Consider the following 26,798-nt stretch of genomic DNA (forward strand, 5'->3'; position numbering starts at 1 on the left):
TTCAACTATTACAGTTTGTTGCCTAACTTTTTAATGGTACATAGTTATAAATTAATCAACTCACACTTTGCAAATAAAGCGGTAGAGTTGGACTAGGGTTGAAGACAACCCAGTGTCACTGGAAAAGGGATCCATAATTATACAAAGTTTATCCTGGACCAGACTTTTTGTCGCACCCAGTTGTGACCTTGACCAGAAGGAAGTTTCCATTTTCTCATCTGTAGAACAAAGATGACCTTATCTCCATGTTGACAGGCCATTACAGGCCTAGTGGCTCTGAATCCTTGTTCTACCATGTAGTCATTGTTTAATCATGCCTAGATTACTCTCTAATAAATCACTGTAAAATGTAGGCCACCTAGGTGGCATGATTGTGTCGATCTAATGAGATAATACAAAAGCTTTCTAAACTACCATTCTCATTGGATTCACTATACAGCAGTCAGACCAATCACGTTGAAATGGGAGTCTGATCATACCACTCCTCTGTTCAAAAATCTGCAAGGATTGCCCATCTCACTGAGGATAAGAGCCAGTCTTTGCTGTGGTCTACAAGGCACTATAAGGCCTTCTGCTCTTCCTACTCTCTCTCCACTCTAAACACACTAACCTTCTAACTGTTCCTCTGAAACTCTGGGCAACTTGCCACCCGTGCTCCCCCCATTGGAAATGCTCTCCTCCCAAATATGTCCTGGCATTCTCCCTCACCATTTTCAAGTCTTTTTGTTAAAATGCCATCTTCTCAATGAGCCCTACTTGGATCCCTCTGTTTAAAACTGCAAACTGCATCCCTCTTCTCTGCTTTTTCACTCTATAGCTCTAACTTATTTCTCACATATTATGTATGAATGAACAGTTCGGAAACGTGTAGAATACAATACTAGGTATACTGTAGGTGCTACATATAAATTATATTCCCTTTATTCGGCCAGTGGTTTGAGGTCTAAAGGGATAAAGCTTAGGGGTCTTAGGGTATAGGATGTTCTGGTATACCTGATCAACCTCTTAGAGGTTATTTCAGTGCCAGGCCCTCTTGAGTAAAAATATTAATAGTTAACACGTTCGTGCATGGATTCATTGATTTATGCAAACAATATTTCTTGGGTCCCTTCTATGCGCCAATTCTTGAAGACAGCTATTACAAACATTTCATTCCGGATAATGCCTTTTTCGTAACCCCTCCCCGCCCCGCGAGCACGCGGCGGCGGAGGGAGACACGTACCCCTGCCAGCAGAGGGCGTCCCCCCGCCCTCGCGGCGGGATCTCGGCCCACGATCCTTTCGGGCTCCCACGCTCGCTCCCGAGCGCGGCCCCGCCCGCCGCGTCACGTGACGCGGCCGCCGAAGCAGAGCGGCCGGTCCCAAACCGAGCTAAATTCGTTGCCAGTGGCCTCTGCGGGTGCCACCACAGAGGCTCATCTGAAGGAGTGGGGAGGCTCGTGGAGCCGATGCTTCCTCTTCCGATTTCAGGTCGGCTGCTGTTTCCTCTCACCTTTCGCCGCCGCCGTCTCCCTGAGTGTTTGCATGAGCTCTCTCGTATGGGGAGGCCCCGGTGATCATGTAGGGAGGGAAGAGCGAGGAAGCTCCGGGAGTGAGGGACGAGGTCAGCGCTCTGTGCACGCCGGCGCCCACCACATCCACAGTGCGGGCCCCGGGCCCCTCGGCCCAGGTGGGAAACTCGGGCCTGCAGTAGTGGCCTGGCACGGAGCGCCACGAAATCCCGCGCGGTCTCGCGAGAGTCTAAGTTGAAGGAACATGGCGACGTCTAATCTGTTAAAGGTAAGACCCTCAGTCCGGCTTGGATTTCTACTCCGGGAGCGGTGGGTTCAGCTCTTGGGGAATGGCTCGGTTCTGTTTCAGCGGCGAAATGGGGAAGTGTTCAGGGGTTGTCTACCGGAAGGGGAGCCGGGGAGGCAGCCGCCAAGGAGTGGAACGCGGTTCTTCGGCCTTGGGGTCGAGAGGCCCTGGTTGTCCCTGCAGCCGGTTGCCTGGTGTATGAAAGGCCGGGCCGAGGGCTGACGGCGGGCACTGGGCTCAAGGGGCCAGCGCTGGGCCGGGACCCCAGAAGAAAGGTGGTGCCGCTTCCCTCGCATCGGTCAGTTAGGTCTCAGTTTCTTCTGATGCGCGAGTCTTGAGACGCATAAAAAGAAAATCCCAGAAAATGTTGCCAACAGGTTTTAATGACCTGGACACCCACCTCCTCAGTTTGTTCTTCTCGTTCTGCCTGCGCGGAATTCCAATCAAGACGGCAGCGCCTGTCGCCCCACTCCCTCCCTCAACTGCATGCTACACCTTCCCTTCTGTTCTTCCTTTCTTGAGTTCGTGTCTTTACCCTTTTTAACTTAGGAAACTGTTCCTCAACCCCATTACAGCACACAGCCAGATGACTACAGTGGAAGCACTGCTGTTGTTTTAGGGCTTAGGAAAGTTGCCTTTTCAAAGACAACCGTTAAGGTTAGTTTTATGTATTTGGGATGACAAGGGGGATCTAGGCCCAGAGAGGCAGATTCTCTACCATCAGTTACAAAGTTTAGAGGAGAAGGAGAAAGACATGGCACTAGTTTCTTCTATGGTATGTTTGTAGTAGGCAGTACTTTATACCTTAAAAGTATTACTGAAATGGGGGTAGTGGATGAACTACTTCTCCCTCAAACACCCTGTCAATTAGGCCTTCAAACAGTGTTGATAGAAAATATATTAAAACTTTACTGTAACTTCACGCTTGTCTTCTTTAGACTACTGATGCTAACTGTATTAGTCCCTCTAATTTTACTAATTTTAGAGGCAGTATGTCTTCTTTTGGAGAAGGGAATGGCAACCCACTCCAGTGTTCTTGCATGGAGAATTCCATGGATAGAGGAGCCTGGTGGGCTACAGTCCACGGGGTCGCAAAGAGTGACACGCCTGAGCAACTAACACACACATATACACCGCCGACCCCCTCCCCCCAACCCCGCGTCTTTTAAAAGAGGGAGGGACCTACAACTAGACCGAATTTCTGCTACTTAGAATTTCTGCTCCATGACTTTGGGCAAGTTTCTAAATCTCTCCGTTCCTGAGTTTCCTCATCAATATAATGAAATTATCACTAGCACTTATTTCATAGGAGCTTTGTGAAGATTGAGTTAGTAGTATATATATAATCTTAAAACAGCGACTGGATCTTAACTGATATGCAATACACATAAATTACTACTGCTGTTTCTCTAAGAAAACAAGTTCATAGGAGTTGAGTAACTCACTTTTTTTATAGCAGTATGCTGCTGCTAAGTCACTTTGTCGTGTCTGACTCTGTGCGACTCATAGACCGCAGCCCACCAGGCTCCCCCATCCCTGGGATTCTCCAGGCAGGAACACTGGAGTGGGTTTTATAGCAGGATACAAAGTTCTAATATATTAATTCAGAAAGAATTAATATATTAATTGCAAAGACGCCTGTTAATGTATCCATGCATTTACATAACCAATAGTGTGTTATTAATAGAAATGTGTTTAAGAAGTAATTGTGAATTTTTGACTTATTGATAACGTGGATATAAAGCAAAGTCTTTTTTCCTCTGAGATTTATGTCTCAGAAAAGAGTGAGTCACTTTATTCTCCTCCATACAAAGCCTTACAAAGCATTGTTTGAAGGAGATATGTCTGAAGCTCCTTCATTCAATACTTGTAAGTCGTTACCTTGTAGAGATTATGAATCTATATGTATAGTACACACCCACCTGTAAAATGAAAAAGATACCTGAATGTATAGAAATAGGTGTTTAAGACTTAGGTTAAAAAGATCGTAATTTGAGCAGTTCTGTAACTCAAATAACTTTTGTAAATAAAAGGAAAGTGATAATGTTTTGACAAAACTAGTAAAAGTCACAGTCTCTAGTGAATATGAAAAGATGACAGATATACTGGAAAATTTTCAATAAAATTATTTAATGAAATGTTGAAAAGGGGGAAAAAGAAATTCTCAATATTTTATGTAGTATGTGATTTTAAATACATACAGCTAACAAAATGGTTATTTTAAGTAGACGTTTGATTCTTTTATCTGTATCACCAAAAGTTTCCTTATTCACATTGGTCAGAAAACCTTTTTTTTCCTTTTTTTCTCTCCTCATTGAAGTGTGTGTATGGGTGGGTGGGGGGATTGTATTTATGCCTTTAGAAATAGTTAATGAAAAAGTAGGAAGTTTGTCTTGGAGAAATGGCAGGGAGACCCTTATCAGAATTCATAGGGTCATTTGAATTAAAGTCTGGAGGAGGTTGAGGGGAAGGGATGGACTGGGAGTTTGGGATTAGCAGATGCAAACTACTGTATATATAGAAAATAGAACGGATAAACAACAAGGTGCCACTTACTGTATAGCACAAGGAACTATATTTAATATCCTGTGACAAACCACAGTGGAAAAAACATTGAAAAGATTGTATGTATATATGTATAACTGAATCACTTTGCTGTACAGCAGAAATTAACACAGCATTGTAAATCAACTGTACTTCATTTAAAATATAAATAGATCAATAAATAAATTCAAGTCTGGTAATACCTTGAATAGTCATAGATCTGGCTGGGGAATGGCCAAGTTAGCCTCATTTCCTTTTTTGACAGGTTTAATAGGCTGGTTCACTAGACGGATGCCTTGGACATTGGATGCCATGGTGCAATTAGATTTCATCAGAGCATATTTGACAGAATTACCATGTCTTATGCGGTTCATGGGGTCGCAAAGAGTCAGACACGACTGAGCGACTGAACTGAACTGATGGTCACAATTGAGAAGTGTGGCCTAGAAGAGAATACAGTTAGAATTTGACTGTCAGGTAAACAGCTGTATCTGAAGAATGATGAGTAATGTCATCAACCCTGAAGGGAGGCCTTTAGTCTTCTGCTGAAAAATAACGCCCTCTTCCTGTGTACCAGTGATAAGTTTATTGAATTTGTGGATGAAGAGTTCGGAGGGATAGCTAATATGTTATGAAAGATAACATTATTCAGAACTTTGTTATGAAACTTAAAAGTAAGAACCTAATGCAATAGAAACCACCTACTTTTTTCATATTGGAATTTGATTGTATTAACAATGTATTCACGCAAGTAGACCTTTGCTGGATTTTAGAACTTTTTTGGATATACAGAGATTTTGTGTTGTACATTTTGATATATGCAATTACCAGTTGCTTATGGGTTTGCCAGGTGGCTCAATGGCAAGGAATCCGCCTGCCAATGCAGAAGACACAAGGGCCTTGCGTTCAATCCCTGCGTCGGGAAGATCCCCTGGAGGAGGAAATGGCAACCCATTCCAATATTATTGCCTGAAAAATCCCATGGGTAGAAGAACCTGGCGGGCTATAGTCCATGGGGTCACAAAGAATCAGACACTGATTGAAGCGACTGAGCATGCATCATGCATCTTACTCCAAATAGCCGTTCGAATATTTTTTGTTAAACCTAACCCTGTTCAGTCCTTAGCACATTATCTAGCTATTTGAATGCCCTTAACTTCCTTGGTCAATATCACAACGTTTTCTAGTTTCCCCTATGTTCTTCTCTTTTCCAAGGCACCTGCTCCATTGCCTCCTTCTGCTTGTTCTTATTCAACTTTCATTTTCCCACCAGGACTTAGCAGCCAGTCCCCTGTTATTTTGTTTCAGTCTTCTTTATCCTCACCTCTCTTGTATTTCTCACTGGCCTCCCTTCTCTCCTTTCCAAATATAATTATTTCTTGGGATTTAATCTCCATCGTTTCTCTATTTTTGTACCTTCCTCCCTGCCCTCCCCACCCCACTGGAAGTCTTAACTCCCATGATTTCACTATTTTTATCTCTTAACTCTGATCTGAGCACTAGGCCAAAGCACAGTGCTGACTGTATCAGTTTCCTCCTCGTATACCTTGGTAGTTAAAATTCTTTGAGATCTTTCTAGTGAGGTCTTCTCCCTAATATCTCTCTCCTTCTCCTTCCCCTCTCTCCTCCTTCCTCCCACATGTGCATGGGCTTGCAGGCGCACACACATACATATACATTCCTTCCCTCCCTCCTTGCTGGTTACTTTTTGGTTTATTATTGTACCAGAGTCTTCAAGACTTTTTATTTTTGCTGTTTCTTGTATTAGGAATATCCACCCCCCACCCCAACCTGTTAAAATCCTATTTAAGTCATCAAGACTCAGCCCAGATAGCTCCTTTTTTCTGAGAGCTGTCATTTGGAATTAGTTGTTGCCTACTCTTCACGACCATAGCATTGCATCAGTATCTTCAAGCACTTACATTTTGCTTTTTATGTTAGTTACAGGATCTGTTTGAGTATCTTAACTCTCTTTCTGGATTGTCAGCACTATTAGTTTAGGGACTTTATAATTTGTTGATGCTTTAACCATTTAGTGTGGTGATTATTCATGGTTCATTTCAGTTCAGTTGCTCAGTTGTGTTTGACTCTTTGTGACCCCATGAACCACAGCACACCAGGCCTCCCTGTCCATCAACTCCTGGAGTGCACCCAAATCCATGTCCATTGAGTCGGTGATGCCATCCAACCATATCATCCTCTGTCGTCCCTTTCTCCTCTCGTCTTCAATCTTTCCCAGAGTCAGGGTCTTTTCAAATGAGTCAGCTCTTTGCATCAGGTGGCCAAAGTATTGGAGTTTCAACTTCAGCATCAGTCCTTTCAATGAATAGTCAGAACTGATTTCCTTTAAGATGGACTGGTTGGATCTCCTTGCAGTCCAAGGGACTCTCAAGAGTCTTCTCCAGCACCACAGTTCAAAAGCATCAATTCTTCGGCGCTCAGCTTTCTTGATAGTCCAACTCTTACATCCATACATGACCACTGGAAAAACTGTAGCCTTGACTAGATGGACCTTTGTTGGCAAAGTAATGTCTCTGCTTTTTAATATGCTGTCTAGGTTGGTCATAACTTTTCTTCCAAGTAGTAGCGTCTTTTTATTTCATGGCTGCATTCACCATCTGCAGTGATTTCGGAGACCAGAAAAATAAAGTCTGCCACTGTTTCCTCATCTATTTGCCATGAAGTGACGGGACCGGATGCCATGATCTTGGTTTTCTGAATGTTAAGCTTTAAGGCAACTTTCTCGTGGTAAAGTGAAGTGAAAGTCACTCAGTCGTGTCCGACTCTTTGTGACCCCCTGGACTATACAGTCCATGGAATTCTCCAGGCCAGAATACTGGAGTGGGTAGCCTTTCCCTTCTCCAGGGGATCTTCCCAATCCAGGGATCCAACCCAGGTTTCCCGCATTACAGGCAGATTCTCTGCCAGCTGAGCAACCAGGGAAGCCCAGGTGCTCCATTAATGAATGATAGTTGACTGAAAAGAGAAGTCCAGTGCAGTATCCATGCATTGTTCAGTTCAGTCGCTCAGTCGTGTCCGACTCTCCACGACCCCATGAATCACAGCACGCCAGGCCTCCCTGTCCATGCATTGTTGATGCTCAGTAAATGAGCATTGGTTGGTTAAAGGGAGGAATTTCTGACTTTTATTTCCTTCTAGTTAGATCTAGAGAGAGGGGGAGAGAAGGGAGTAGAAGTGTAAAACCAACCCACCAGACAGTACAAACTTACAAGTGAAATGTGAAGCACTACTTTTTTCAGAAGCATTTTTACTCTTTGAGAGGAAAGAAAATGGAAATACAAAGGAGTGGTTCAAAGTGTGTATAGAATTAATTTTTATTAAAATAATTTTATAGACTCATATGCAAGGCACCAGGATATAAAGATAATGGAAAACAATGTCCATAGCCTTAGGGAATTAACCAGATATTAAAGGTTTTAAGGCAAGAACTTTAGAAGTGTTACCATGTGTTGGATTGGTCTCTCATAGACAGAGGAGATCACTTCTGGTGTGATGATCAAGAAAAGTTGTTTTTTTTTTTTTTTTTTAAGAAAAGTTTTTATTTAGAAAGCATTGGAGCTGGAGTTTGAAGAAAGGTAAACTTTTTGTTGGTGATGGTTAGGGGAAACTTTGGTAGAAAATGCTTGGCAAAGAATATGAATGTGATACCAGATTTGAATAATGTAGTGAATGTGATTAAGATACACAACTGGAATTATTTTTAATGTCTATTTAAGCATAAATGATAGCCTTATTTAGAACCGAACTTTTCATTGGGTTGATGGAAATTGCCCTTTTGAATGAGCATCTAAGGGAAATGTGATCCTTGGGGCCACTGTCCTTCACTCCAGTGGCCTGACCTAGAGACCTGGTTACATTTGACACTCACAGCTGAGGGAGAAAACCAATTCAAGGGTGCATATATTGGCCAAGGATAGGGGTGGGAGTGGGAATAGAGGACTAAATCGTATACTTATTATATGTGATATTTACTATAAAACTGATAAATATGAGTGTGAATATCTTTCATGTTTTGTGAAAATAAGTGAGTGAGCAGTTACCATAATCTGGAGGTGATATATTACTTAAAGCTATTCACGGGAAATGACAGTTTAAGATAAACTGTGAGAGATCCATCATTTATCAATGGATTGGAAGAGAGGAATTTTAGGTTGCAGTGAGATTTCAAGAGGACGCTAGGCATCCAGCTGGTGGACAGAGAAAAATGGAAAAGAGAGACAAAGACAGGTGTTTCTTATTAGGTATTTTGCAAGGGTCCTAGTGAACCTAGTTATATTATAGAAAGTCATGACTCCTGCCTTGGTGTACTGTATACAGTAGTTGGTGCCTAATCAGTTCTGTTCACTTCAGTTCTTGTCTGACTCTTTGCGACCCCGTGGCCTGCAGCACTCCAGGCTTCCTTGTCCATCACCATCTCTGGGAGTTTGCTCAGATTCATGTCCATTGAATTAAAGATGCCATCCAAACCATCTCATCCTCTATCGTCCCCTTCTCCTTCTGCCTTCAATTTTTCCTAGCATCAGGGTCTTTTCCAATGAATCAGTTCTGTCTCTGCTTTTTAATATACTATCTAGGTTGGTCATAACTTTTCTTCCAAGGAGCAAGCATCTTTTAATTTCATGGCTGCAGTTACCATCTGCAGTGATTTTGGAGCCCAGGAAGATAAAATCTGTCCCTGTTTCTATCGTTTCCCCATCTATTTGCCATGAAATGGTGGGACTGAATGCCATGATCTTAGTTTATTGAATGTTGAGTTTTGAGCCAGTTTTTTCCACTCTCCTCTTTCACTTTCATCAAGAGGCTTTTTATTTACTCTTCATTTTCTTACATAAGGGTGGTGTCATCTGCATAGCTGAGGTTATTTGTATTTCTCCCAGCAATCTTGATTCCAGCTTGTGTTTCATCCAGGCCGGCATTTCTCATGATGTACTCTGCATATAAGTTAAATAAACAGAGTGACGATATACAGCCTTGTCATATATTCCTTATGCAAATTCCATTCGCAATATGGAACCAATCCATTGTTCCATGTCTGGTTCTAACTGTTGCTTCTTGACCTGCATACAGATTTCTCAGGAGGCGGGTAAGATGGTCTGGTATTCCTATCTTTTTAAGAATTTTCCACAGTTTGTTGTGTTCTACACAGTCAAAGGCTTTGGTGTAGTCAGAGTTCTGACAAAACGTAGTCCACTGGAGAAGGGAATGGCAAACCACTTCAGTATTCTTGCCTTGAAAACCCCATGAACAGTATGAAAAGGCAAAAAGATATAACACTGAAAAATGAACTCTCCAGGTCAATAGGTGCCCAATATGCTACTGGAGAAGAGTAGAGAAATAACTCCAGAAAGAATGAAAGGACAGAGCCAAAGAGAAAACAGTGCCCAGTTGTGGCTGTGACTGGTGCCTGATAGGCTCTGTAAGGGAACAAGTTACAGCTCAGGTTAAAACATAGGTCATTATACTTGGAGCACATAAAGGCACTATCAAGGATATTTGATCTGTGTAACCGGGCTTGTTCATTCCACAAATACATTAGCACCCCTTCTCTGTTGGATACTGTTTGAAGTGTCAGTAACAGTAGCGTACATTCACTACATATTCAGTGGTGAATGTGATAGACAAGGTCCCTAGCTCTTTGGAGCTTATATTTCTAATGTGTAAATATGGACACTGAAGGAATAAGTAAGGTGGTTTTTATAGTAATGAGGTCTGTGATGAAAACAGTGTAATCAAGACTGCTCAGAAGATGGTGCCACTATTTTGCTTCCTTATTTACAACAGAAAGTCATTTTTCCCGTAAATATAGCTTTCAGTTATGTTCTGTTGAATTGTCCTTCCCTGCTATTTGATGACATTTCAGCCAGATTCCAGAGCTTTTTGGTTTTTTTTCCCCCAAGTACTGTTTAGGGAATTCCCTGGTTGTCCAGTGGTTAGAACCCTATGCTTCCACTGGGTGGAGCCAGGGTTTGACACCTGGTCAGAGAACCAAGATCCCATACGACGAGTAATGTGGCCAAAAAAAAAAATACTGTTTAGTCTGAATTAAAATTTCATTCTCATAGCTAATCAAACTAGCTGTTTTACTGGCTTTAGATCTTGGCTCTGGATTTGCAGAAAGGAAAAGGGAAGGGCATTTTCCCTAGGTTGTCTTGAGAAGGCCTCTGAGGTGACACTGACCCTGAGACCTGAATGATCTTCTTTCTAGGCAAAGGTCTGAGGTGCGGTGGTGAGCTTGGCATATTTGAGTAACGCCTTTAAAAGGGTAGTGTGGCTGGAACATAGTCAGAATTGCCAGTATTCAAATATATACTGTAGTTTTGTGGTTCTTTTGGTTAATGGGGATTGCAAATGTGGTTTCAAATCACATAACTGAGAGCAATAGTGGCTTGTAGATGTTATGGGAACCCACACATTCAAATAGCTAGCCTCATAATTTACACAAAAGCCCTAAAATATACAGATTTGTTTCCTTTTGAAAGGTATTAGAAGGCCATCATTGGATATAATCCACATTCAATAAACTAGGAACTTTTTTTTTGGCCATACTGCATGGCATGCAGGATCTTAGCTCCCTGACCTGGGATTGAATCCATTGCCTTTTACAGTGGAAGCAGCGAGTCCTAACCACTGGACTGCCAAGGAATTCTAAACTACGAACTTGAAAGAGGGAACAAATACAAACATTAAACAACTGAGCTCCTTGTAGTGTGGTAAAAATGTTACAGGTGTAAAAGAATACAGGTGACAAAAAATAATTGCCATCACTTGTGGGAATGTTATTATTTCTTGTCTTGGTTACAACTTCTCCTTAACTTTTCTTTTTTGTCATCCATGAAGATGTAGCAAGAAGACCTCTAGCAATAATAATTACATTCTTTGTTTCTTTCTAAATATGCAACATTTGACATCATTATACTATATTATTGTAATATTGTTTGCACAGTTTGGTGGGGGTATGTATGTTTTGTCTTATATGTTGTATTAGGATTTTTGGATATTTTCAGGGCAAACTAAATGCCAGGTTTGTATTATTTTATTGGAAAGTGAGTGAGTAATTTAAAAATGACTGTTGGGACTTCCCTGGTGAACCGGTGACTAAGACTGTGCTCCCAGTACAGGGGGCTTGAATTCAGTCCCTGGTTAGGGAACTAAACCCCATATGCTGCAGCTGAGAGTTCGCATGCTACAACTAAGGAACCTGAATGCCACAACAAAGATGGAAGATCCTGTGTGCCGCAACTAAAAACCTGGCGTAGCCAACTAGATTTTTTTTAAAATGACTCTGTTACTTTTAAAACATTTTGCAAGCCAGTGGGATTTTCTGTTTTTCTTGTGTTTACTGAAGCACTCCCACTTCTTAGCATGATACAAATTTTATATTTGTGCATAAGCAGTTACACATCTACTCTTTGTTGGGATTATATAACATGGGATTGTAGTTGAACTCATTGCCTGAAAAAGCAGTTGTGAATTTCAATGGAAGGTGTGCAGATTTTTAAAGTGATGATGTATTCTAGACAGATCTATAAAGCATCTTTCATTTCTGACCTGTAACACCTCCACCCACTCCAGGGCATTCCAAAAATTTATTTTTTTTGTAATTTATTTCCTAATGCTTGTTTGTTTGTTTGAACAAACAACCAACAGAGCTATAAATATGAGATTGTGGAACTTCATTGTTAATCTGTTTTAGAACTGATTATTCTACTAGGCAGTATTTTTCAGGTAAAGCTGAATGTATTTAAGTTGAGTCTGGGCAACCAACATGCTGTGGATCCCACCAGCCATTCATTAAAGTCAGAGGCACTGTACTAGAAAGTGAATTACTTGAGAACCTTTCATTTATGTGTCCCAATGACTAGCATAATTTTTCTTGTAAAGTAGGCACTGAGATGTTTGTTGCATGAATTAAGTATAATAATAAATGATAAAGAACCCCAATAAGTTCAAACTCTTTCATTAGTAGTTATCTTTTCCTTCTTAAAACTAGTTGTTTGGGTTTTTAAAAATACAGGCATCATCAGAATTTGTGTAAAAATTTTTTTTTGCCTCTAAAAGAAACCTAAAAGCCTTTTTTCCTTTTTTTTTGACACCCCATTTATGAGTCAAAAGAAATGTAAAAGTTGTAAAGGGAAGGATAATGTGAAATTTTTCATTTCAATGGGAAAAAAAATTTTAACTTTTTGGAAAAAAGTTTCCTACTCCCCCACCAAGTTTAAAGAGAAATATGTCTTTTATGTATTGATGCTTTCACCTTGTGACTTCTAGATAATTGCCACTAAATTTTTATAATCATCGATTTTTTTTTTCCCTTCAATTTATAAGCCTGATGAGATGAAGCCAAGGGCTGAATCTGGCCCATAGTTTAGTCCCACCAGTCCTCTTCCAGAAAGGATCCAGGGAGTGTTTAAGAATGTGACAGAACGAAACTGCTTGGACTTGACCCCTTGCTCTGCACTTAGTGCTTGTAACCTGAGGGTTACAAAAAAGCAAAATGGCTGTCTGAGGAGGCCTTACAAATAGCTGTGAAAAGAAGAGAAGCTAAAAGCAAAGGAGAAAAGGAAAGATATAAGCATCTGAATGCAGAGTTCCAAAGAATAGCAAGGAGAGATAAGAAAGCCTTCCTCAGTGATCAATGCAAAGAAATAGAGGAAAACAACAGAATAGGAAAAACAAGAGATCTCTTCAAGAAAATTAGAGATTCCAAGGGAACATTTCTTGCAAAGATGGGCACAGTAAAGGACAGAAATGGTATGGACCTAACAGAAGCAGAAGATATTAAGAAGAGGTGGCAAGAATACACAGAAGAACTGTACAAAAAAGATCTTCACGACCAAGATAATCATGATAACGTGATCACTGACCTAGAGCCAGACATCTTGGAATGTGAAGTCAAGTGGGCCTTAGAAAGCATCACTAGGAACAAAGCTAGTGGAGGTGATGGAATTCCAGTTGAGCTATTTCAAATCTTGAAAGATGATGCTGTGAAAGTGGTGCACTCAATATGCCAGCAAATTTGGAAAACTCAGCAGTGGCCACAGGACTGGAAAAGGTCAGTCTTCATTCCAATCCCAAAGAAAGGCAATGCCAAAGAATGCTCAAACTACCACACAATTGCAGTCATCTCACATGCTAGTAAAGTCATGCTCAAAATTCTCCAAGCCAGGCTTCAGCAATATGTGAACCGTGAACTCCCAGATGTTCAAGCAGGTTTTAGAAAAGGCAGAGGCACCAGAGATCAAATTGCCAACATCCTCTGGATCATAGAAAAAGAGAGAGAGTTCCAGAAAAACATCTATTTCTGCTTCATTGACTATGCCAAAGCCTTTGACTTTGTGGATCACAACAAACTGTGGAACATTCTGAAAGAGATGGGAATACCAGACCACCTGACCTGCCTCTTGAGAAACCTGGATGCAGGTCAGGAAGCAACAGTTAGAACTGGACATGGAACAACAGACTGGTTCCAAATAGGAAAAGGAGTACATCAAGGTTGTATATTGTCACCCTGCTTATTTAACTTATATGCAGAGTACATCATGAGGAACGCTGGGCTGGAAGAAGCACAAGCTGGAATCAAGATTGCTGGGAGAAATATCAAAAATCTCAGATATGCAGATGACACCACCCGTATGGCAGAAAGTGAAGAGGAAATAAAGAGCCTGTTGATGAAAGTGAAAGAGGAGAGTGAAAAGGTTGGCTTGAAGCTCAACATTCAGAAAACTAAGATCATGGCATCTGGTCCCATCACTTCATGTGAAATAGATGGGGAAACAGTGGAAACAGTGTCAGACTTTATTTTTGGGGGCTCCAAAATCACTGCGGATGCTGACTGCAGCCATGAAATTAAAAGACGGTTACTCCTTGGAAGGAAAGTTATGACCAACCTAGATAGTATATTAAAAAGCAGAGACATTACTTTGCCAACCAAGGTCCGTCTAGTCAAGGCTATGGTTTTTCCAGTGGTCATGTATGGATGTGAGAGTTGGACTGTGAAGAAAGCTGATTCCCGAAGAATTGATGCTTTTGAACTGTGGTGCTGGAGAAGACTCTTGAGAGTCCCTTGGACTGCAAGGAGATCCAACCAGTCCATCCTAAAGGAGATTAGTTCTGGGTGTTCATTGGATGCTGAAGCTGAAACTGCAATACTTTGGCCACCTCATGCGACGAGTTGACTCACTGGAAAAGACTCTGATGCTGGGAAGGATTGGGGCGGGAGAAGAAGGGGACGACAAAAAATGAGATGGCTGGATGGCATCATCGACTCGATGGGCATGAGTTTGAGTGAACTCCGGGAGTAGGTGATGGACAGGGAGGCCTGGTGTGCTGTGATTCATGGGGTCGCAAAGAGTCGGACAAGACTGAACTGAACTGAGCCTGAGGGAAGGGATCTAATCCAATCTCAGGTTACAGTGTATAGTTTTCTCACCTCTAAATGTCACCTAAAACATACGGTAGTTGTAAAAATTAAATGGATTAATATTTTAAAGTATTCAGAATCTAACACATGCTTAGCAATCAGATATTTAAAATGATCACAGCGATGGGAGTGATCTATATTGAAGTTAAATGATAGAGGGTAAAAATAGCTGAACTCATATTTTTTTCCACAGATCTTAAATGTTTGAGCTACACAAGGAAATGTAAAAGAGACTATTTGAAGGTAAAAGGAAATGCTCTTTTGTACCACATTTATCACAAATACAAGATTTATTTTCTTGTATAGCCGCATGCCTTATATTGCCCCTGCAATTGGAAGTATGGGGTCTTGGCTACTGGATCACCAGGGGAATTTTTTTCATTACAGTTTCAAGCATCGTACGTACTCTTAACCTTCTTCTGTTTTTCTAATTCAGTCTAGTGCTCCTATTCTTATAATTCAGCTCCACTGCAGTCTCCAACTCACTGATTCTACCTTATCATTTAATGTCTTAAGTCTGTGGGTTTAAAGTTTTCATCAAATTGGGAAACATTTTGGCTTTTATTTCTTCAAACATTCTCTGTACCCCAGGATTCTGGTTATATGCAGGTGAGGTCATTTGAGGTTGTCTCACAGCTCACTGATATTCTTTTCATTTTGACTTTTGTTTATTTATTTAAGTATAGTTGGTTTACCATGTTGCTTTAGTTACAGGTGATTCAGTTACACACACACACACATACATATATTCTTTTTCAGATTCTTTTCCCTTATAGGTTACAAAATATTCAGTATAATTCCTTGTACTATAAAGTAGGTCCTTGTTGGTATCTGTTTTATTTATAGTAAGTGTGTATATGTTAGTCCCAGATTCCTAATTTATCCTCCCTGATACTTGTTTGAAAACATCTTTTGTTTCTGTGATGTTCATGCTTTCTACTATCTTCTTGTAAATGTGTGGAATACATGTATAATAGAAGGTTTAACATCAATGTCTACTGAAACTGTCATCCATGTCATTTCTGGATCAGGTTCTGTGGTTTGGTTTTTCTCCTGATCGTGGGTTTATATTTCACTGCTTCTTTGTTTGCTTGATAATTTTTTTTAAACTTTTCTTTTTTTTTAATATCGGAATAGGTGGCTTAGTGGTAAAGAATCGCCTGTCAGTGTAGGAGAAACAGGAGATGCAGGTTCAGTCCCTGAGTTGGGAAGATCCCCTGGAGGAAGAAATGGCAACCCACTCCAGTATTCTTCCCTGGACAGTTGCATGGACAGAAGAGCCTGGTAGGCTACAGTCCATGCATAGCCAGTTAATGATGCAGTTATAGCAGCAAAGGGACTCAGCCATACGTATACATGTATCCATTCCCCCCTAAACTCCCCTCCCATCCAGGCTGCCACATAATGTTGACCTGCTTAATTATTTTTGATTGAATTCCAGAAATTGTGAGTTTTGTGTTTTAGGAACTGGAGTTTTAAAATTTCCTTCAACTATTTTTAGATTTGGCTGTGACATAGTTGAGTTACTTGAAATCAGTTTGATCTTTCTAAAGCTTGCTTTTATTGATGAGTTTTGTTAGAGTGGGTCTGAACAACACTCAAGGTGGGGTACGTTGGTATCATTATAGATGCAGTACTTTTCTGAAACTGCTGGATACCTAGCATGTTAAGGAATGTTTCCACTCTGGCTGGTGGAAATGTGATCTATTACTAGGCCTGTGTAGACTCTGGCAATTGTTCTGTTTCTTTCAGTTGTTTCCCCAGACTCTGATAGTTTTCTCACTCACATGTATAGGTCAATATTTAGTAGTGAGAGGCTTGAAGGGACTCCTCTGTGTATCTCCAGAGCTCCCTGTCTGTACGGTTCCTTCTTCTGATACTCTGTGCCACACATATTCATCACTTTGGCCTCCCCAAACTCTGAACTCTGTCTCCTAATCTTAGTAAAACCACCAAGCTATTTGGGTTCCCTCTGGTTATGCTCAGTCCTGAAAACTCTACTCATAGGTAGCATGCTTGGGCATTTTTAGGGCTCACCCCCATTTGTGTACCTTTTCAGGAAATACTGTCCTGTACTGCCCTTTGACTTTCCAGTCATTTGGGCGGGAGGGGAAGTCTGGAACTTGTTATTGCATCCTGGTTGGAAGCACAGGTTTCTGTCTGTCATCATCTTGTCCTTTCTCTTCCCCTTACTTTCCCAGCCTAAGTTTTTTATTCAGTCATTATAATCACTCCCTGAAATACACTTTGACTCCTTTGCTCCTCTCCTGTTTCACTGGGGAAAACCACACCCTGGTTCAGTCCATCTCTTCACCTTTCAGTGCCAGCCTCTATGCGGTTGAATGTTGCAGGAGAAAAAGATCCACACCTGCTACTTTCACTTTAAATTCATAACCACAAACTATATTAGAGCCCAATCACATTACACTTCCATAGTCATTTATTCTTCCACTTTCCTGGATGTCTATTTCATATATTTCCTGTCAAACCTTTGGCACCTCCCCCATCTTTCAAATTGTGCTGGAAAAGAGAGTTCCTTGGACTGCAAGGAGATCAAAACTGTCAATCCTAAAGGAAACCAGCCCTGAATATTCATTGGAAGGACTGTTGCTGAAGCTGAAGCTCTAGTACTTTGGCCACCTGCTGCGAAGAGCCGACTCATTGGGAAAGACCATGATGCTGGGAAAGATTGAAGGCAAAAGGCAAAGGGGGCGACAGAGGATGAGATGGTTATATAGTATCACTGACTCAGTGGACATGAATTTGAGCAAACTCAGGGAGATAGTAGAGGACAGAGGAGCCTGGCATATTGCAGTCCATGGGATCACAAACAGACACAGTGACTGAACAATAAAAAGTCAGTTTACAGAATACTACCCTCTTTATTTTCTTACCACCTCTCTTGTTGCTTTCTTTTTTCCTTTCCTAGTTCTTACTCTTCTCCCCAACTCTTAAGTACATAAGGACTCAGGCCTGGTTCTTTATATTTACTCCCTTTGTGATCTCATCCAGTAGCAAGTTTTAAAAACTTACAGTTTTTAAATGTACCCTGATGACTTTCAGATTTTTATTTGCTGGTCTGATCTTTCTTTTAATTCTAGATTTACTTATTGAGCTGCCTAGTCAACATCTTCAAAATACTGTTTGATAGACATGTCAAGTGTAACTGTCTGAGCTTTCCTTCTTAAGCATGTTATATCTGCAGTCTTTTACATTTCAGTTGATGGCAATGCCATACTTCTTGGACATGTCAAATCACAAAACTAAAACAGTATAGTAAAGAGTTTGATGTCCTTCAGTCAAAGGAAAATAATCAGTGGATTAGAATAGTAGAGTTCCAAACAAGCAATGGAGTATTCTTCCTGAAGGATTTTTATGGAGGAGCGAGTTTTATATAATGTTAAAAGAGGCAGTACAGAAACAAGGCATGATTGATTAGGAGGTCAGGGATTTCATTTTGAGGTAAGCTGGTGCTATTTTTTTAGATAAGGTTAGCTGGATAAAGCTAAATTGAAGGATTATGATTGGCATTATATTTTCTTGACTGTGAGATGTTTACCATCTGTGCAGGCTGATTTAGGTTTAGATTTTTGATGTGGTGTGGGCCAATAGGGTGGCCTCCCATTTTGTGGGTCCCGGTATACAAATTTATCAGACAAAAACTTGAGTCATGCTTTATTTCTTTTTCTCATCTCAGATACCTGTGGTCAGGAAATCTTGTTAGCACTACCTTTAAAACATATACGAATCTAACTGCTACTCCCCATCTCCCCTGCTGCCACCCTGGTCTGTATCACTGATATTTCTAACCTTGCCTCCTACACACAGCTGTAACACTTGCCCCTTATAATGTATTCTCAACATAGCAATCAGGAGATTTAAAAATATAAATCAATTCGTGTCACTTCTTGCTCAGAATCTTTAATGGTTCCCCATCTCACTTACAGTAGAAGCCAAACTTTTTACAGTGGCCTTCAAGACCTTATAAGATTCAGCTCTGTGTTGTTTCTCTGACCTCATCCACTCTCTCTTCTGTCCTTATTTTTCTCTACCTTGAATATATCAGACATGCTTCTACTGTGGGATCTTTGCAGTGGTTGCTTTCTTTGCCTGGAAAATTCTTCTAGTTAGCCCCCATAGGCTTCTCCATGACCCATCTGTGTGTTTGAGAAGAAGAGTGCCTCTGAGGGAATTAGTTGTGTTGTAAGAAATGAAGAATAACGGGACTGGGTTTTGGCAAATGTTGAAATACTGTTGGTGAAAAAGAGCCAGTAGGTGAGAGAATATTAGACTTAATAGCTATTCTGAGTGTAATGAAAGAATTAGAGCAGAAGAGACTTGTAGCACATCCGTAAAGGTGAGGCAGCCTTTAGTTAACCATTGGAAACATTCATAAATCAGAGTTCGTAGTTTGAAGGTGTCTTTGCTTATTAATATCTTTCATAGACAGTAGGTTTGGTGTCTGATGCTTCCGTTCCGTTGCTCAGTCGTGTCTGACTCTATGCGTCCCCGTGGACTGTAGCCTACCAGGCTTGTCCGTCCATGGGATTCTCCAGGCAAGAATACTGGAGTGGGTTACCGTTTCCTTCTCCAGGGGATCTTCCTGACCCAGGGATCGAACCCGGGTCTCCCGCATTGGAGGCAGACGCTTTAACCTCTGAGCTTAGCTATGATTTAATGATGTGCTCTTCAGTTTGACAGAGAATAAGTCAAGGAACTACTTGAGCATCATTTTTGGAATCTACTATAAAAGCTTGATAGGAAAATTCAATTATTTAATGCCTCCTTTAACAGTATTAGAGGAAAATGTTTCTGTAGTTAATCTTGTATGTTTCATCAAATAGGACTGTTTCATCAAATAGGACTGTTTCCTGTCTTTTTGCTGATAGATTTTCCTGTCATTTTGTCATAGCTGATAGATTTCAGAGCCTAACCAGTGTTTATCTTGGATACCTGTTTAGTCTTCTGTACCTTTTTGATTTTTAATTGCAGGATTTGTACTATGTTTCATTTTATAAGTTGACAGAATTGCCTATGGAAATAGACTTAGTTGACATTATAAAATATTCTTTTTAAGAGGGTATTATGAGTCTTCATGTCATAGTCAAGAAAAGAGTTACATGTCCTTTCTGTGGTTCTTCCATATTTGTTTATTTGCCTACCCTTCCCTCAGAGGGAAGAGTAAATGAAGAAGATGGTTATAGGAAACTAATAACAGAAAAAATGAAGCTGGCCATAAGATTAGTACACAAAGTATATACCATGGGATCACAGATCAGACTGAATTTCTCATTAACCAGTACTAAGAAGAGCAGTTACCTATATGATTCACTTAAGTCCACAAGGTAAAAACAAAGTAGTTGTTCAGGGAAGCACAGCTAATCCCAGTACTAATTTTTGAGTATCTCCCACATCTTTATAAGAAGATTACTTTGTGATAAAAGTAGGTACCTGGGGTGAGACAGTACAGTTACTTTTAGGATCAACTGTGTAGGTATAAGAAGTATCATTTTTTTTCACAAAAGTTAAAAGTTAGTAGTTCTTAATCTTCTTGGGGTCATAGACTTTGTAACATTTTTATATAGTTTTATCATGAATTTGCTAAACATGTAAATTCTAAACTCAAGAGATTTCTGATACAGCAAGTCTGTAATAGGTTTTATAAATATTTGTGTAATCACCACTCTAGGTGATCCTGATATAGATTCTTGTTAGACCATATGTTTAAAAACTGCTTCTGAAATATAATTTCAGGGAGTTCAAAGATTCCATTCAGTGCATGGATCTTATCTGATACAAGGGAGCAACATTCTCAACAAATGTATAGTAAAATCAATAGTGAAATTCACAAGGGTATTAGAAAAGTTATGATTTTTGTTGAAATTTATTGATTCAACCAAGTCATATGGCCATAGTTAACTTGAAAATGAAAACTATTCATGACTAACACATATGGGGTGTCCCCCCCATTTTAATAATGAGTTAGTTTTTTTCCCCTTAATATTGAACCACTTTCACATTACTGGAATAAACATGTATGATTATGAGGTATTATTTTTTGATATGCCACTTATTTAATTTACTAATATTTTTAAGAGTTCTGCATCTATATTTTTAAATTAGATTGGTCTAGAATTACCATTTCTTGTTCTTGTCTCACAGTTTGGTATCAAGGTAAGCATTATAAAATGAGATGGGTATCTTTCTGTTTTTTTTTTCCTTCCTCAACTATCAGAATTTATTTGGATTTTCAATGTACTTTTTGTGAAGAGTTAGGGCACAGTCTCTAAACACAAGACCGCCCTCACTTCTGACACTAGCTTCAAATTTGGGAGGTTCGCAAATTACTGAGACTCAATAATTTGTTAGAGATATTCATAAATCTGAAAATACTTAGTAAGATCTTACTGAAAACTGCTCTGCTGATAGTTATGGTTTATTAAGGACCTTTTTTCAGCTGAAGGAAGAAACATACAGGCTGGTGTCCAGGAGGGCCAAAAACAGAGCTTCCGTTGTCCTCTCTGGTGTTGTCAGGTCACATTTCTCTCCTTCCCTCATTAAATGCCAGCCAGAGAAGCTTACCCAAACTTTGGTGTCCAAAATTTTTATTAAGGCTTCATCATGTAGGCATTGCTCATGTGGGTAATCTCAGTCTCCAGGTTGACCCCAAATTGCAATGACCCCAAAATCTCATTGTTGGTATTTCTGGATTGCCCAGCTCCCACCCTAAAACCATATGGGTTTACCAGTCCCCTCCCTAAATCACATTATTAGATTATCCAGTATGACTCAAGGCCCCCAGGGACTCTCTTATCAGCATTCCCAAGACTCAGGGATACTACTTACTAGAAGCCAAGGGCAAAGGCCAGATCTGCTCTTTGGAGAAGGCCCAATTCTTCACTATACCCTTTCATGTAACCTTTTTTTTTCCTCTTGTGAGTTCTTCCTGTGATGCCTTGATACCAGATTAAGTTATAGGGATTCCATTATGGAAATCTGATTCTTTTAAATTTCTCTGGTTGTCTCTTATGAGATAAAAATAACACACTTCTGATTTAACTGCCCTTGAACTACTCTGTCCTTTTTTTTTTTTTTTTTTAGAATAAAGGTTCTCTTCAGTTTGAAGACAAATGGGATTTCATGCGTCCAATTGTTCTGAAGCTTTTACGCCAGGAATCTGTTACAAAACAGCAGTGGTTTGATCTGTTTTCGTAAGTAATTGATTCATTCTAACTTTTTGCTAACATAAAGGAAGTTTTGGTGGCTATATTCAAATGGAATATTGGCTCCAGATTGGACTGCTTACCTGTTTGAAGTAATTACTGGTATTGAAAGTGAAAATGTTAGTCACTCAGTTGAGGTCAGCTCTTTGTGAGCTGTGGACTGTAGCCCACCAGGCTCCTCTGTCTATGGATTTCCCAGGAAAGGATACTGGAGTGGGTTGCCATTTTCTTCTCCCGGGATCTTCCCAACCCAGGGATTGAACCTGCGTTTCCTGCCTTGCAGGCAGATTTTTTACTGTCTGAGCCACTAGGGAAGTCCATGACTGGTATTGGGGTACCCCCAATCACTGAACCATTCCTGGGCTTCCCTGATAGCACAGCTGGTAAAGAATCCACCTGCAATGCAGGAGACCTGGTTCAATTCCTGGTTTGGGAAGATCCCCTGGAGAAGGGAAAGGCTACCCACTCCAGTATTCTGGCCTGCAGAATTCCTTGGACTGTATAGTCCATGGGGTTGTGAATAGTCGGACTCGACTAAGCGACTTTCATTCATTAATATTTCATTGTATTTATGAACCACAACTTCTTTATTCATTCATCTGTCAGTGGACATCTAGGTTGCTTCTGTTTCCTGGCTAATGTAAATAGTGCTGCTTTGAAGGTTGGGGTACATGTTTCTTTTTGAATTACTGTTTTCTCAGGGCATATACCCAGAGTGGGGTGGCTGGATCATTTGGTGGTGGTTTTATTTCTAGTTTTTAAAGGAATCTCCATACTGTTTTTCATCGTGGCTATATCAGTTTATATTCCCACAGTGTAAGAGGGTTTCCTTCTCTCCACATCCTCTCCAGCACTTACTCTTGTAGATTTTTTTTGATGATGGCCATTCTGACTTATGTGAGATGGTGCCTCATTGTAATTTAATTTGTATTTCTCTAATAATGAGAGATGTTGAGTATCTTTTCATGTATTTGTTGGCTACCTGTGTGTCGTCTTTGGAGAAATGTCTGTTTCGATCTTCCATTGTTTTGATTAGGTTGTTTTTCTAATGTTGGCCACGTGAACTACTTGTATATTTTGGGGATTAAGCTTTTGACAGTTGCTTCTTTATTTGATTATTTTCTCCCATTCTGAGGGTTGTCTTTTCATCTTGTTTTAAGTTTCCTTTGCTGTGCAGAAGCTTTTAAATTTAATTAGGTCCCATTTCTTTTTGTTTTTATTTTGATTACTCTAGGAGGTGGGTCAAAGAGGATCTTGCTGGGGTTTATGTCAAAGAGTGTTTTACCTGTATTTTCCTCTAAGAGTTTTATAGCTTCTGGCCTTACATTTATGTCTTTAATCTATCTTGAGTTTATTTTTGTGTATGGTATTAGGAAGTGTTCTAATTTCATTCTTTTATGCATAGCTGTCCAGTTTTCCCAGCACTGCTTATTGAAATGGTTGTCTTTTCTCCATTGCCCTCTTTGTCAAAGATAAGGCGTCCATAGATGTGTGGGTTTATCTCTGGGCTTTCTATCTTGTTCCATTGGTCTATATTTCTGTTTTTGTACCAGTACCATACAGTCTTGATTACTGCAGCTTTGTAGCATAGTCTGAAGTCAGGAAGGTTGATTTCTTCCACTTTCATTTTTCTTTCTCAAGATTGCATTGGCTATTTGGGGTCTTTGGTATTTCCATACAAATTGTAAACTGTGAAAAATGCCATTGGTAATTTGATAGGGATTGCACTGAATCTGTAGATTGCTTTAGGTAGTATAGTAATTTTCACAATACTGATTCTTCCAATCCAACTTTGTGTCCTCTTTTATTTGTTTCATCAGTGTTCTATAGTTTTCTACATACCGGTCTTTTGTGTCTTTAGATAGGTTTACTCCTAGATATTTTATTTTTGTTTCAGTAGTGAGTGGGATTGTTCCCTGCATTTCTCTTTCTGATTTTTCACTGTTAGTGTGTAGGAATGCAAGGGTTTTCTGTGTATTGATTTTGTATCCCGTGACTTTACTAAATTCACTGATGAGCTCCAGTAATTTTCTGAGGGTATCTTTAGGGTTTTCTATGTGTAGTATCATGTCATCTGCAGACAGTGAGAGTTTTAGGACTTCTTTTCCATTCTTGATTCCTTTTATTTCTTTTTCTTCTCTGATTGCCATGGCTAGGACTTCCTAAACTGTGTTGAAATAATAGTGTTGAGTGTTATCTTTTTCCTGATCTTAGAGGAAATGCTTTCAGTTTTTCACCATTAAGAAAAATGTTTGTTGTGGGTTTGTCATATATGATCTTTCTTATGTTGATAGGTTCCTTCTATGCCTATTTTCCCGAGAGATTGTCATCAGAAATTGGTGTTGAATTTTTTCAAAAGCCTTTTCTGCATCTATTGAGATTATCATATGATTTTTAACATTTACTTTGTTAATGTGGTGCAGCACCAAAAAAAGATGCCCTTTTCATCATAAGGGGCTGGAATGCAAAAGTAGGAAGTCAAGAGATACCTGAAGTAACAGTCAATTTTGGCCATGGAGTCCAAAATGAAGCAGGGCAAAGGTTAACACTTCCTCCAAGAGAACACCCTGGTCATAGTATACACCCTCTTCCAACAACACAAGAGACAGCTCTACATGTGAACATCACCAGATGGTAAATACTGGAATCAGATGAATTATATTCTTTGTAACCAAAGATGGAGAAACTCTATACAGTCAGCAAAAACAAGACCTGGAGCTGACTCTGGCTCAGATCATCACCTCCTTATTGCAAAATTTAGACTTAAATTGAAAGTAGGGAAAACCACTAGGCCATTCAGGTATGACCTAAATCAAATCCCTTATGATTGTACAGTGGAAGTGACAAATAGATTCAAGGGATTAGATCTGATAAATGCCTGAAGAACTATGGGCAGAAGTGTGTGACATTGTATAGGAGTTAGTAATCAAAACTATCCTCAAGAAAAAGAAATGCAGCAAGGCAAAATGGTTGTCTGAGGAGGCCTTACAAATAGCTGAGAAAAGAAGAAAAGAGAAAGGCAAAGGAGAAAAGGAAAGATACACCCATGTGATTGCAGAGTTCCAAAGAATAGCAAGGAGAGATAAGATGCCGCCTTAGGTGAACAATGCAAGGAAATAGAGGAAAACAATGGGAAGAAGAGAGGAAGAATGGGAACGACTAGTGATCTTTTCAAGAAAATTGGAGCTACCAAGGGAACATTTCATGCAAAGATGGGCACAGTAAAGGACAGAAACAGAGAGGCCGTAACAGAAGCAGAAAAGATTAAGAAGAGGTGGCAAGAATACACAGAAGAACTATACAAAAAGGCCCTGGATAACCACAATGGTGTGATAACTCACCTAGAACCAGACATCCTGGAGTGTGAAGTCAAGTGGGGCTTCAGAAGCATTACTATGAACAAAGTTAGTGGAGGTGATGAAATTCCAGCTGAGCTATTTCAGATCCTAAAAGATGGTGCTGTTAAAGTGCTGCACTCAGTACACCAGCAAATTTGGAAAACTCAGCAGTGGCCACGGGACTGAAAAAGGTTAGTTTTCATTTCAATCCCAAAGAAAGGCAATGCCAAAGAATGTTCAGACTACTGCATAATAGCGCTCATTTTACATGCTAGCAAGGTAATGCTCAAAATCCTTCAAGCTAGGCTTTAACAGTACATGAACTGAGAACTTGCAGATGTGCAAGCTGGATTTAGAAAAGGCAGAGGAACCAGAGATCAAATTGCCAACATCCACTGGATCATAGAAAAAGCAGGGGAATTCCAGAAAACATCTACTCTCTGCTTCATTGACTATGCTAAAGGCTTTGTGTAGATCACAACAGACTGTGGAAAATTCTTCAAGAGATGGGAATACCAGACCACCTAACCTGTCTCCTGAGAAACCTGTATGCAGGCCAAGAAGCAGCAGTTAGACCGGACATGAACAATGGACTGGTTCAAAATTGGGAAACGAATACTTCAAGGCTGTATATTGTCACCCTGATTATTTAACTTATATGTAGAGTATATCGTGTGAAATGTTGGGCTGGATGAATCGTAAGCTGGAGTCAAGACTGCCAGGAAAAGGATCAATAACCTCACATATGCAGATGACATCACCCTAATGGCAGAAAGTGAAGAGGAACTAAAGAGCCTCTTGATGAAGGTGAAAGAGGAAAGTGAAAAAGCTGGCTTAAAACTCAACATTTAGAGAACAGATCATGGCATTTGGTCCCATCACTTCATGACAAATAGATGGGATAAAATATGGAAATAGTGACAGACGTTATTTTCTTGGGCTCCAAAATCACTGTGTACAGTGACTGCAGCCATAAAATTAAAAGATGCTTGGTCCTTGAAAGAAATGTTGTGACAAACCTAGATAGTGTATTAAAGAGCAGAGATATTACTTTGCTGACAAAGGTCTATATAGTCAAAGGTATAGTTTTTCCTATAGTTATGTGTGAATGTGAGAGTGGGACCATAAAGAATGCTGAGTGTGGAAGAATTGATGCTTTCAAACTGTGGTGCTGGAAGAAGACTCTTGGGAGTCCTTTGGACCGCAAGGAGATCAAACTAGTCATTCCTAAAGGAAGATTCATTGGAAGGACTGATGCTGAAGCTCCAATACTTTGGCCTCCTAATTCAAAGAGCCGACTCTTTGGGGAAAAACCCTAATGCTGGGAAAGATTGAGAGCAGGAAAAGGGGATGATAGAGGATGAGATGGACTCCATCACCGACTCAGTGGACATGAGTGTTAGCAAACTCTGGAAGATAATGAAGGACAGGGAAGCCTGGCGTGTTGCAGTCCATG

The 26,798-nt window shown here is 40.1% G+C and overlaps 1 protein-coding gene across 3 annotated transcripts in view; it reads left to right on the plus strand.

Moving 5' to 3' along the window:
- Nucleotides 1-1,518: 1,518 nt before the first annotated feature.
- CUL5 (cullin 5) overlaps nt 1,519-26,798 on the plus strand; it is a 131,153-nt gene continuing 105,873 nt past the window's right edge. The window contains exons 1-2 of one of the 3 annotated variants that reach the window (XM_055422959.2): nt 1,519-1,778; nt 21,883-21,992. In XM_055422959.2, the coding sequence (XP_055278934.1) occupies nt 1,755-1,778; nt 21,883-21,992 (134 nt within the window). In that variant the 5' untranslated portion in view covers nt 1,519-1,754. Of the gene's footprint in view, nt 1,779-21,882; nt 21,993-26,798 lie in introns of those variants that run through there. The other 2 variants (XM_055422960.2, XM_055422961.2) reach the window with 2 other exon arrangements.

The sequence above is a fragment of the Moschus berezovskii genome, chromosome 14 (genome assembly GCF_049115385.1).
Source record: "Moschus berezovskii isolate FMDL1 chromosome 14, NW_MosBer_1.0, whole genome shotgun sequence".
In the NCBI taxonomy this organism is placed as follows: Eukaryota; Metazoa; Chordata; class Mammalia; order Artiodactyla; family Moschidae; genus Moschus; species Moschus berezovskii.